General features: G+C 33.5%; 1 protein-coding gene across 5 annotated transcripts in view; it reads right to left on the bottom strand.

The window, feature by feature from the left end:
• Nucleotides 1-13,994, bottom strand: part of LOC109047748 (uncharacterized protein C2orf81 homolog) — a 65,420-nt gene that overhangs the window by 51,029 nt on the left and 397 nt on the right. For 3 of the 5 annotated variants that reach the window (XR_006157468.1, XR_006157469.1, XR_006157470.1), the window contains exons 2-3: nt 13,195-13,440; nt 12,364-12,561 (exon numbers count right to left, since the gene is read on the bottom strand). Coding sequence is in view for 1 of the 5 variants with exons in the window: in XM_042746571.1 (XP_042602505.1) it covers nt 12,442-12,561; nt 13,195-13,431 (357 nt within the window). In the remaining 4 variants the exon portion in view is untranslated. Of the gene's footprint in view, nt 1-1,397; nt 1,503-10,595; nt 12,562-13,194; nt 13,441-13,994 lie in introns of those variants that run through there. The other 2 variants (XR_006157467.1, XM_042746571.1) reach the window with 2 other exon arrangements.

Raw genomic sequence — 13,994 nt, forward strand, 5'->3', positions numbered from 1 at the left:
TGGGCCCTGGTAACCTGAGTTACTTCATACACAAATTCTTCCAGAGACACTTTAATACACCCCCACCCTCAGGAAGACACATACACCACAGGGAGGGTATCAGGTGGGAGACGGAGACATGTACATAAAACTCAGTGGGAAACAGGCTGTAAAACCACCACTTTAATCTCAAGTCAATGTTAGAAGCACAAGGCCTGCGGGTGATAATGTGTTATCGACCAAAAGTGATCTGCCCTTCAACCCAACCACAAGTAACTGGGTGTAAAGAGAGAAGAGCAAAAATCAATACAGCTCCTCCTAAATTCCTTCCTGTTATAGAAGCAAAAATATGGAGGCCTCCAAGTAGTTATTACAGATTTGTGTTACATTTAGAAATTTAACTATATGAATTTAGTTGTGTCTAAAAAGAGTCTAAAATTAGCACTCAAGAGACAAATGCAAGTAGAAATGGGCTTTATGCATAAGATAAAATATAATGTAAATTGATTTTTAATAAAGGGGGGAAAAATGTAATCACCAGTTGACCAAATTTTTTTTAGCAGATTTTTGAATATAAATATATATATATATATATATATAGAGAGAGAGAGAGAGAGAGAGAGATAGATAGATAGATAGATAGATAGATAGATAGATAGATAGATAGATAGATAGATAGATAGATAGATAGATAGATAGATAGATAGATAGATAGATAGATAGATATACAAACACATGTAGGGAATTTATTTTATTAAAAGTGTATTATTTGTTTTATTTATATATGTGTGTGTGTGTGTGTGTGTTCCCTCCTGATGGAATGACCTGCCCAACTCAATCCGAGCAGCTGAATCCTTAGCCATCTTCAAGAATTGGCTAAAAACACATCTGCTCAATCTTTATTTGACCCTCTAACTCTAGTACTCTATATTCTAATTATATTCTTTATAAAAAATAAAAAATAAAAAAAAAACTTGCACTCTATTCATTTACTAACAGCTTGTTTTCTTAAAAAAACAACTGACACTAGCTTCTCTATTCTTTTTGTATTATACAGTATCTATTTTTTTTTTATTTATTATACAATTAACAAAAAAAGGCTTCTAACACTAGCTTGCTCTATTTTTTTCTATTCTATCTGTTTTCTTTTTATTTATTAGATAATTAAAAAAGTTGATATTTGTACTGCATTAAGCTATCTGAGACTTGTTATAGCACTTGCTCTTTTGTTGATTTTTAGTATATTATTTACATTTTTATAAATTTTTTTATTTTTTTTATTTTAATTTTATTTTATTTTTATATTATATATATAAATATATTTTTATTAAATTTTTATTTGATTTATACATGCTTTATATATACATAATAAATATACTGTCACGGTTGCCTTCTGTGGCGAAACGAATAACAAGGAGACGTGGGATAAACGCAAAGTAACAGTCTTTAATGATCCAAAACAGGGTAAAACAAGGTAGGCAGGGACACACAGGAAACATCAACGTTCAATACCGGACGCTAGACTGGAAACAACACAGGACGTAAGTAATAGGGAGTAAACTAGATAATTAAACACAGGTGGAGACTAATGAACTCATAAAGAAACAATGACAACAGGAACATAACCAAATATGGGCATAAGGAAACATGAGGGAGAACTTGGGGGATGAAAACACAACACAGGACAGAAACACAGGCTTGACATATACACAGCATACACCCATATATTATGTAAACAAAAACTTTTATTTTTGGATGCGATTAATCACGATTAATCGTTTGACAGCATTAATATGTATATATATATAGTATATACATACATACTATATTTATTATATAGTATATATGTAAATTTACTATTAGTTATAATAATGATAATATTAATAATTACTGATTATAATAATGTTATAATATTTTATATAGTAATATGTATTGTTATTATTATTATTATATTATATATAATATAAAATGAATTATATGTAATTTATTTTATATTTGTAAAACTATACACATCATTTCTTTTTCTTCATCTTCTTTAATGAAAGGTCATTTTGGACCCTTTATAAATACACTTTTCCATACAGTTCAGTTTTCTCAGTACCATAGTAGTGGGTGTGACATCACTAACTCCCCAAATTACGTTTTGAATTTGCTGTAACTAAGGAAACATTTAGTATAATGATTGTCATTACACCAAAACTCTTCAGTTACTAAACGTAAACCCTTCATTTCATGGTTAATACAATGGCATCCAAAAAGTAATAACATTTCTGATGGTTCAGTACATCTCTAATGAAACACAAAGAGACACAGGCTTGATTCACTGTGCACTGATTCTTGTTGTCTGCATTACATACCTGATGTTTTAAGTCACTACTTTGAAAAAAACTTCTGTGATGCATTACAGTACCATCTTGTTTGCATTAAATTACTGATCTAAAAACCTGATTTCAACTTAATATTGCACATCAAAAAGGATTTAAGAAAATTAAAACCAGGTCATTTTCAGGGCCCATCTGTCAGTCTGGTCACTGGTAAAGAGCTCAGAACAGGAAAGGAATCGTTTCGAGAATCATTTCCCTTCTGGTGTCACATCACACCAAAGCGGTTGTATGTAAACTGCTTTTAGAAAGACCTTTTGGAAATTTCCCAGGGTATGTTCAGTGTCAGAGAATAAGTGACCCATCTCTGACTCATCTAGTTCCCATTAATACATAATTCCAGATCTGGAAAACCCAGACAAATGGAGAGCTGATTTTTTTTTTTTTTTTTTTTAGAAATGTATACTGTATGTGGGAGGACAGGCACTCGTCTTGTTTTAGTAAATGCTCCTCATGGATCAGCATTGACCCTCTGTGTTAGTCACAGATGTTCTTTCTCTGTGATTCTTGTGGACTGAGAGCCCTGGAGACTTATACAATCACAGCACTATTTTCATCTGCTGCTTTGCAGATGGGTGATTAGAAACCTAGTATGTGTCGTTCTGCATTTTTCCACCAGGAGGATTTTATCTGTGATCTTAATAACCAAGGTTCCTTTATTTTCTTTCCCTTATTCTCCGGCTTCCTCCCAGACAGTGTCCTACTTCTTTCTGGAGAATGCTCAAAAAAAAAAAAAAAAGCTGGCTCTTCTTCTCCAGTCTTTAAAAAAAGAGAAGAGACAGCAATTATTTTTGTTCTCTTCCAAGATAAAAAATGAATTATCTTCAATGGTTTTTCAAACAAAACTCTATTCTGTCAAGCTGTTTTAAGTCTCCAAAACTGCTTGAAGTCCTGCTTGAGGGTTAACATCAAGTCCAGCTGGTCCTCTGAATGAATTATTTTCATTGTCAGAGAAGAAAAAAGTCAGAAGTTTTATATTGTAAGCAGACAAAGAAACTTATTAAAACCTTGTATTTACATTAGGACATTTTCTTGGTGTCATCATTTAGTCCACATTGATCTTGGTATATGTAAGTAGGCTTTTATGTTTGAAATGTACAGTAAAAACATAGTGACGGCATGTAAAATACATATTTAATGTGGTCACATTTACTGTAGCTCTGTGAAATTTTGGGTGCAAAATCCGGTAATTTTTATATGAATACGCACAATTGGGTATTTCATGTGTGGGTGCAAATGTTCCCCATGCAGATTTCACTCATGTTCAAGTTGGTCGTGTAAATTTGCCACGTTGACCATTAACAGAAAACTGCTTGATTTAAAAGTGGCTACACAATTCACAGTCACACTTTATTTTAAGGTTCAATTCTCGGTATTAACAAACCATTAACTACAACTTTTGCCTCAAACTCATTATTTGCTGCTTATTAATATTTAGTAAGCAAGTTAAGTTTAGGTATTGGGGATTAGGGATATAGAATATGGTCATACAGAATATGTGCTTTATAAGTATTAATAAACAGCCAATATGTTAATCATAGGCATGCTAATAAGCAACTTTTTAATAGGGAGAATTGGTCCCTATACTAAAATGTTACCCTATTCTCAATAGATAGTGGGACTTTAATGTAACTGACAATATTTTGCTAATATGACTTTTAATTTGCTAAAAATGTGCTTTTAGAGACATACAAAATTTACAAATTCCAATTTTTATAAAAGAACCTTTCAGAGGACACCACTGCAGGTATTTAACTAACTTAACGTTAGACCGACATGCCAACTAACTCTCATTAGATTATTACTAGGCTTTTAGGTTAGGTTTAGGGTTATGTCAGACAGGGTTAGTAGAATAAGCTGACATACTTGCAATGTTACTTATAGTCATGAATTATAGAGAATGTCTTTTGTTGGCTTATTAATGTAGAAATGTTAAGCAGACTGTCTAATACTCTAATGACTAGTTGACATGTAGTTGCAAAGTAACTTAGAGATATTAGAACGTCTCTGGGACTACCAAAATAAAGTTTTATCTAACACATTCCTCATTTATAGTTTCATTCTGCTCTGTTGTTTTAAAAAAAATTTTGATAAGGTTTTTTTTATTTGTCTGCAAAAATATATAGTTGTAAAATTATTTATTTTAGATACATAAATACACTGATATGTTATGTTTCAGTCTCTATATAGACACACACACACACACACAAAAAAATTGTGTGCAAGAACTACACTATTCGTATGAATATACATTCTAATCACATGTTATGTTTTTTTTCAGATTTTATATTGACACAAGTTCACATTTAATTCTGACAGGGTTGGGGTGGCCAGGGGTGGCCACGGCCACCCCTGTATAAACTCTGGCCACCCCTGTGGCCACCCCTAGGATGATTTTGCAGTGGCTACTATTAATTTAAATCTATTTTAAATCTATTAATTTTAGATCTATATAATTTATATATCATTTAATATAGTTACTATTTTTTTTTTCTCCTGAAGTCTTGCAAATGTGACATTGATTTCATACAGTTCAATAAACAAGAAGTTAATATCAAGAGTTTTTTACGTTTTAGACAACATATTCACTTTTTGCGCTCTATTTCTAAAAACAAAAATCATTCCAAACACAGCTGCCACTGTTTTGCGTCTCTGAGCAACATGATAGTGTTTTCGTTCCTGAATGAATCAACCGTTTTAAATGATTCGGTTCAATCACAATGACTCACTTATAACAGTGACTCGCTGACACCTACTGCTGTTTTAATTTCACATTTAAGGTACCATTTCATTTTTTAAACATTTCAAACATCATTTTTCAATGTTTTATGTTTAAAATATCAAAACATTATTTATTAATTTGTAACTGCCAGGTTAAAGTATTCCATGTGTCCTCAGAGCTGCATTAAACAGTGTGTAAAAAACATCTAAATGGCACTTCAGATGCAGTTCTGTTTTCTCTGCATTGCAAAGATCAATTTTGTTGATAGTGATTGCATTTGCTTGGTAACACCCCAAATGCAAGTGTCTGACTTAAAAGGATGGTGCACACTTTTTGGCGTAAAGGTTAAAAAAAAAAAAAGCTCAGCTTCCACACTTAGAAAAAATATCAACAATAACACACAAAAAATATTGTCTAATTTTCGTTATCAATAAAATTCACACAGAAGTCATTTTTTTTTTTTGTAATATTGCAAACACTACTCATTTATTTTATTTTATTATTATTATTTTTTTGTGCCACCCCAAGATTTACTGTGGCCACCCCTATTAAAATTTTCTGGGGGCGCCACTGTTCCTTAAGTATAAAAAAATATATATATATATTTTACAAGTCCCTTTAATTATAAAAGTTTTTATGTGTATTTTTTAAGAGGAGGCATTATGTTATTATGATTACAACCATTAAACCTGAAGAGCTAAAAATTACTATCATGAAAGAAGCCATTGCTACCAGCAATACAATGTGAGGATCACCTCTGAGGTTCTCAGTGATACAAGTTAGAGCGCCTTGAATGCCAATGTTAACTTTTGATGAGACAAAATTGTGTCCACATGCAGACTGTGGATTGATTCTGAAGGAAGTTATTGCACATCTTTTTTAAAAGGGCTGAAAGGGCATTTTTCTTATGAATATTTAAGAGTTGATTTGCATAAGCTCCATAATATGCCGAGACATGCCCAGGACTAAGAAGGTTGTGATTAAATATAATTTATAAATCAGAAGATTTATTGTGCTTTTTTTGTTTTATCTGATTGGTTAGACAACAAACGGCCTACAAATCAAATAATGAGACATTTTCCCCCATTGCTCACTCTTGCCAAGTTTAAATGGATGGTTTATGCATATGTAACATTCAAAACAAACATCAGAGCAGATTTATTCTCCAGTTTCGTAGTACAATAAAACAGACACTCATAATCCTTCAGAAGTTAAGGTGGCGTATCCGACTGATTCTTCAAGATTAGCTGTCGCCGAGATGGTCTGCTCAGCTCATTATTTTAATATATTGCTGATGTATATTTTTGGTCCACCAAAGTGTGTCTTGTGCACACTTTGTGTTTCTGTCTTTACAACCACAAATTACCGTCCCGTAACATTTTATGATCAAATAAATATGGGTTATTGGGAGATGAAAGAGGCAGTCTTCCACAAAACAGCTTCACTGTAAAGATGTGCAGATGCTGTTGAAACCTCAAATAAAATCAGCTCTGGACACAGTGAACACTCTCCACCTGCTCGTGATTAGAGAGACTTTGGAGGGCACCATCTGCTCTCTGGCTTTCTGACCAGAGTGAGAAGGAAGGGAACGGAAGGATAACAACTGGAGGAGACCTCGAGGGAGCTGTGAAATCCAGTAAGTCTATGTCTCCCAGTCACTTTAGGGCATTTACACATCCCTGCGCTACCTTGAATCCTTGTCAAGCAGAATATACTGTCAAGCTAGTATTGAGTTTTTGAGCGAAACTGCAGGTTAATGCACTTCTCTCTGACATCTGGAACTTGAGACTCCGGTATCATCTCATCAATCTGACTCAGTGGAAAAAAAACGGGACTACTGAGAAGCTTTACTGGTGTATTGGTCCCTCAAACCGTTCCTTCTGATAAGGAATAATAAGCTAGCAACATGGTAACAATGTTTGTTTTGTTTTTAATTTTGATAAACATGGCACAATATAAGACAAGGAATGAATGAAAATTAAGAGCTAAACCAAGAGCACACTAATGTATATATATTGGCAGAACATACAGCTAATTTTTTAAATGGCTGTCAAGAAAGATGGTAATGCAAGGTCAAGTGTGGAAGAAACTTCTATGTGCACAGTATATGTGCATTTAATAGCCTACACAGCAGCAACAGCTTAGTAAAGGTGCATTCACGCCATATCATAATTACCGTTAATTACCGTTAATATGAGATATCAAAAAGCATTCAAGTCCTCGTAGAACTCATAATTACAACTTGTGAACTGGGAGCTTTCTGAGAGCCACGACTTGTACTACCTGACCACCTAAGGTTCATTAGACACTATGCTTCAGCACTGATAGTGTGATAGTTCCAGGTTCGAGTCTAAGGCTGTAAACAACTCCAAGTAGAATGTCACATCGAAATCACAGTAATTACGATATGGTGTGAATGCAGCATAAGTAATGCGAGTTCACAGGTCAGATATATGACTTCAAGTAGCGTTATAGATGTTATTTCCAAGTAGGTGGAAAAAATCTGAATTTCGAGTCATCTGGAATAAAGCATAACATGGTAGTAGTTGTTCCAAACAAAGCCTCTGTTCTGTCTTGTACCACCTTTATTCTGTGTTAAATGGTGCTGACAAGAATGTTAATGTGTTTTCTGTTCGTATAATGTAGTTTTACACCTTAACATGTTTAACAGTAGCCAGGACAACAAACAATAAACAAACAAGAAAGGTTCATTCTATTAAAAGGACTATAATGACATTTCTGTGCGAGGATCGTATAAATTCTGCCATAACATTGTATTTCATAAGACAGTTAACTGAATTGGATTGCTGAAGGAACATTAGAAGCAATTTGAAAATATATATGCAAAGGATTCATTTACAAGAGAAAATTAAGGTGGTTTTAAATACTTTCTTCTTTCTTATCTTATCAGTTTAACATGCAAAGACAAATATTGTAAGCAAGCCATTGGTAGGTGGCTGTGCTGCTGTCAAAACATTGATCTGTTTCTTTGAGCATCCCAACACAGCAACTGTGGCTCAGTGTTATTTTAGTATTATTTATTTAACATTATAGTATTTATTCATATTTTAAATTATCCTGGACATAGTAAATGATTCACTTGAGACAGGCATTTTTCCTAATGTTTTTAAAAGTGCTCTTGTGAAACTAAAGAAAATTAACTTGGACTTATCTCTCCTTAATAACTATAGGCCAATTTTGAATATTTCATTTTTAAGTAAGATCTTAGAAAAAGTTAATCAATTTTTGGATGAAAATAGTATTCGGGAGAAATATCATTCAGGTTTCAGACAAGGTCATAATTCTGAAAGAGCATATTAAAGGTAGTAAATGATCTGAGATCAAATACAGACAAAGGTAATTCATCCGTTTTAATTATCTTAGATCTAAGTGCAGCATTTGACATGGTTGATCATTGTGTTCTGATAAACAGATTGGAAAAATGTATAGGTGTCTCTGGTAATGTTTTTAATTTGGTTCAAAATGTGTATATTACAGAAAGGAACTTTTTTGTGAATATATTGTAGGTGATTGTACATCAAAGAACAATGACATATTATATGGTGTTCCACAAGGATCAATCCTTGGCCCAGTTTTATTTTCATTATACTGTATATGCTTCCTTTAGGCAGCATAATTCAGAAATTCGACATGAATTATCATTTTTATGCTGATGATATACAGTTCTATATTTTGGTTGAGCCCAGAGACACTGTAGTAATAGAGAGGTTGTCGAACTGTCTGTCTAGCATTGTTAAATTGATAAATGCAAATTTTATAAAACTGAATGAAGATAAAACTGACCATGCATGCATTTATCTTCTTTCGACTTGATTGCAGTAGTGCTATGTATACTGGCTTTATGGTTAGTTACAATTTATGAATTTAAAGAAGCAAGAACATATTACACCGGTTTCAATCAAATTACATTGCTTACCATTTCATAAAATTTTGATTTTAAGATTATTTTATTAGTCTATAAAACACTGCATAACCGGGCACCATCTTACATTTCTGACTGTTTGTCTAAATATATTCCTAACAGAATGGTACGATCCTCTATAGCACTGGTCTTTTGGCACAATACACAGAAAATCTACCGTTAAACACAGCCTTATCTTCTTTTTTCTTCTATATTTGTTTATATTTGTTTACTTGTTGAATCATTTTGTGCTTTGATTATCTTATATTGATATTGTATTTTTAATATTAGTGTTTTGCTTGTGAAGCACTTTGAGTTGCATTTTATCTACGAAAAGTGCTATATACTGTAAATAAATTATGCTGTTATGTTTTATTTTTGATAGTTGCCAATGTAACATTAGAATTTAGAAAATGCATTTGTTTAAAAAATTATAAAAAAAATATTTAATGATAAAATATTTATATATTTATATTAAGCCCAATTTAATTTTAATTAATAAATAGTGTTAGTTAACAATAATCAATGATTTGGCTCTTTGTCCAAAAATAAAAAATAAATAAATAATGACATAAAAAAAAACAAAAAAACAAAAAACAGATGGGTAGTGTTCAGGGTCACCTCTTTGTGTCTTTAAAAGTCTTTATTTTTACAGTTCTGTTCCACACAGAAATCACACATGCTTTCAAAGAAAATGTCAAATCTTTAATGGCTGCACTACAAGTCAATGATTTGATTTATGAAGAAATCAAATAATAGTTGTGTTTGCCATCTGACGGCTTTCAGTGTCTCATTCATTGATTATGTGAAGGCTGCCAAAGAATAACTGATTTTCTGTTTGACAACCTTCACTTGATAAAAGGGTTTTGCTGTGGTCTGAGGTGAATGAGGGAAGAATAGAGGCTATAAACTGCAGCAGTAATGTAATAAGCATTATATTCACTGCACAGTCAAGAACAAAGATCCAAAGAAAACAGGTAAAGGTCACCATGGAGATAAAAGACAGAAAGCCACAGTAACTCAATAGAATGTGATTTTCAGCTGACAATGATGATCGAGAGTTAGCATGAATTAAAGAGAACATATAAGTATAAAAAAATATTTTTAGGGTTGCTTATCTGATGGTATTTTGAAAGCATTTAACACCTTAAAATATTTTCAATACATTTTCTTTCTGACTGTGAGTAACATCTGCCTCTGAAAGAAGATTTTTCTTGTTGGGTGAAGGGCTTTCTAAAAAGTTTATCGGTCCATCACAGAAATGTTTTGTACAGCCTCTACACATACATTTAGAGAAAGAAGTCATTTTTAAATGGCTCACCGGCTGGCATTTCTTTAAAAGAATGACATCTCTGGATTTTAGTGCTGGACTGTGCTGTGCTCCTCAGGTAACTAATCATTTTTTAGATGTTTGTGAGGGAGTGAAGACTGACACAGTGGGGGTTTGCGCTGACAGGTTTTGGAGAGGCTTTAAAAATTGCAAATAGACACATACAAATAAAAGTGCCCATGAGTAGAACGAAAAAGGGCGTATATGCTTGTCAGCTGGGAGACGTAATTTTTAAATAACATTCTAATCATGACAAGAATATTAAAGGGATAGTTCACCCAAAAATGTTGAGCACAAAAGAAGATCTTTTGAAGAACGTTGGTAACCCAACAGTTGAAGGTCAGGAAGGTTACTTTGGAAATGCAATAGGTTACAGGCTACTTTATTAAAGTAATGTAACTGATTACATTTGATTACTTTTTGATTACCATTTTTGGGTGACCTTTAAAAAAAAAACTTTCAAATAACATTATACTTTCGGTAAAAATAAAGTTAGTAGAACATTTTTGTAACCTTTAAATAATGTTCTAATCATGACAAAAACATTTCAAAACAGATATCCCATGTTTTTATAACCAAAATCTGTTACCTGAGAACATAAATGTGACCCCAAATCATGCATGAGTGATGCATGGCTAGTATCAAATCAAAACGTGATTGTTATCATTTGGCATTTACACGTCCAAAGCTGAGCTGTGATCTAAAAACTCTTTATTTGATGCCCTTTGAAGCCCCCGCTGAGAGAATCCAAATGAAACTGATTAAAATCCGCTCGTAAACTCACCCGTCTGAGAGTTTGATGGGGTAAAATAAGGAAAAGGGTTTTTAAAAGATCCCCGCAGTGCATTTCCAAACAATTTCAGTACCGCTGAGGACTGAGAGTTGAAACGAGAGTGTAAACCATGCTAGAAAATCAGGTCATGAGAGAGTGTAATGATCAGAACCGCGCAGGTATGGCTGAGCAGACAGACTTTTAAATAGTCATCAGTATGCCACGCTTGTTCTTTAGACGTTTTGGAACTTCTTTTTTTATTCTTCGGGAACAGAATAAAACAGCGGGTGGTCTCGTTGACGTCTTTTGCAAACTCACCTTAATAGGCCCTCTGGCTCTAATTTTATTCTCACAGGAGGAATAAAAGCATTTTACATTTGTACTTCATTCTTATTTTTGGCAGCCGAAGGGCAAGGAAGACAGCAGCCCGTGGATCAATGCTGAGATCACAGTCTACATGAATATCTTTTTATGATATTACCCAAAATTCTTCTAATCTCACATCATCCTTTCCACTGACGCGGAACCAGCATTTGTGAATCACTCCAGGCACTTTTCTAGCATTTAATTTTAGGCCTGTGTGGAAATATAGACTCAAGATTGATACATTAAGTATAAAGACGGAGGAGCTTCTAGCAGTGATGCTCTTTATTTAGTTCACTTGAATGTTTTAATCGCTGTGAAGAAAAGACGGGTTATGTTTTTCCAGCCCAATGTTTCCATTTCCAAGAACGCTTCAGTCCCCACAGGACTTTACTTGCATGAATATTTATGAGCTTATGCATTCATTCTGATGTTGCTTGTTTTGTGCAAATGTTAAAGCAAACTGGCTCCATCTAGAATCAGTGTGTGTCATTCAATCAGGTATAAAACAATCATGCAGTTAATAATCATGAGGTTGTTTTTCCACCGCTGAACTAATGTACATTTTGTAACCGAGTAGTTTCCATGTTGTCAGTGTAAAACTCTGTCATGGTTTAACCATGCAGGGACTGTTTATGGTTTTGCAGCGACATCTTGTGGTGGAAATTATGAATGGTTGTGGACAAAGCTGACTTTGTGCAATCCAGCTGGTGTGGGTGAAATTGTTTAAAGCTTATGCTACTCCATAATGGTTCAGAATTTGGTTTCAGTCATAACAATCTTCTGTCTGGTCCACCAGTCTTTTCACTTCAGATTGTTTGGGATGTCATATAAACCTAAAATATAACTTGTTAAGAAAGTCTTACTGTCTTACTGACCCCCACCTTTTCTTACCTTGTGCTATTCCTGACCAGCATGAAGCACAGGTACAGATCCTTCAGCCCAAGAATCAGTCGCACAGGGCTGGGGCTCTTAGTCCTCTTGCCAAAAGAGTTCATGTTCTGGATCATCCCCTTCATCTCTCCTCAGGAGAAGACATTCTAGCGTCTCCGCCAGGTTATTCTGTGCCCACCACACCGAGAAGGGTATCAACTGGTTGGAGGATAGAAGGTTTGTGTATGAGCTAAATGAATGCTGTATATTCATATACAGACTTTAATCTGGTTTAAATTTTACATGGATGAAAGTGAGGCTGTGAGGGATAGGCTTACAGTCTTTACAATGGCCTGTGCTGTAAAAAAGTCCTAGATCATGTAATTGTCAAAACTCACAACTTTCAAAGATGTTTTTAGAGTTTTTGTCTAGTTAAAGTCTTTTGAAAAGATGTTTCATCAGCTGAAATATATGTTGTTAAACAACAATACAATCCATTGTGCATCAATCCATCACAGCTAACTAAACAAACTATAACTTAAATAACAATTACAAATATGCAGTCATATTTATCAAAAAATATATAAATAATAAAACAGACAACAAAATGACTAAAACTATAAAATAAAAATTCTAAATATTAGTAAAAACTATAATAATATCACAATGATACTAAAATAACACTGGTGTATTATCTAGATGATTAGTAACCTGTTTAACCATAACATGGCATAACCCATCCTATGAATAAATAAAACAGCCAAAACTAGCATACAAGCATGGATTGCACTTTTACAAAGCAAGTTCTATATAAACAGACATTATCTAATATTCTGTGAATTTTCTTCTCACTTGTCTTTGTAGATACAGCTGATAGCATCTGTCCATCACTTCTTCCATCAGTTCTGCTATGATATCCACCAGCACCTCCTCACCCTCCTCCTGGGAGAGCATGCTGGTCCAGGTGGAGTCTGTAAGGCGTCCTGGGACAATGTCCACAGTCTCAACAGACTGGACCGAAGCAGCATTACCTGGGACAGAATCAATGCGGCTTTTATCTCCCCGTGATCTGGCAGCTGAGCGACGCATGGTCTTCACCTCTCGGGGGGAAAAAAACTATTAAAATAACCTTAGATTCGAAGGGGCAAAGCAACAGGACACCAAAAAATGACTTTTGGAACAAGCACCATGCAACTGCGCATGCTAAAATCCTAATGTAATATAATATAGAATAAACAAAATGATAAATTAAAGATATTTTAGTTATTAGTTGTCACATATGGGCAACTCAGTAGCCTAACTACTATCTTTTGAGTCCAAATAGAAATTCAAATGTTTGTTTTCTCTGGTTGTGAGACTGGAGTGTCTGAATTTGGAATAGCATACTAACGTTTTATATATGTTTATATTTATATTTTTTTTTTTATATGTTTGTGTTAATATATATATATATATATATATATATATATATATATATATATAAAACGTATATGTGTGTGTGTGTGTGTGTGTGTGAACTCTTCTTGCTATATATATATATATATATATATATATATATATATATATTTATTTATTTTTTTTTGTATTTTTTTTTTTTTTTTTTTTTAACCAACTGCTAATATGCTGGCAAAGATAAGAATCATTTCATGTGC

Source organism: Cyprinus carpio, chromosome B20 (genome assembly GCF_018340385.1).
Source record: "Cyprinus carpio isolate SPL01 chromosome B20, ASM1834038v1, whole genome shotgun sequence".
Classification (NCBI taxonomy): Eukaryota; Metazoa; Chordata; class Actinopteri; order Cypriniformes; family Cyprinidae; genus Cyprinus; species Cyprinus carpio.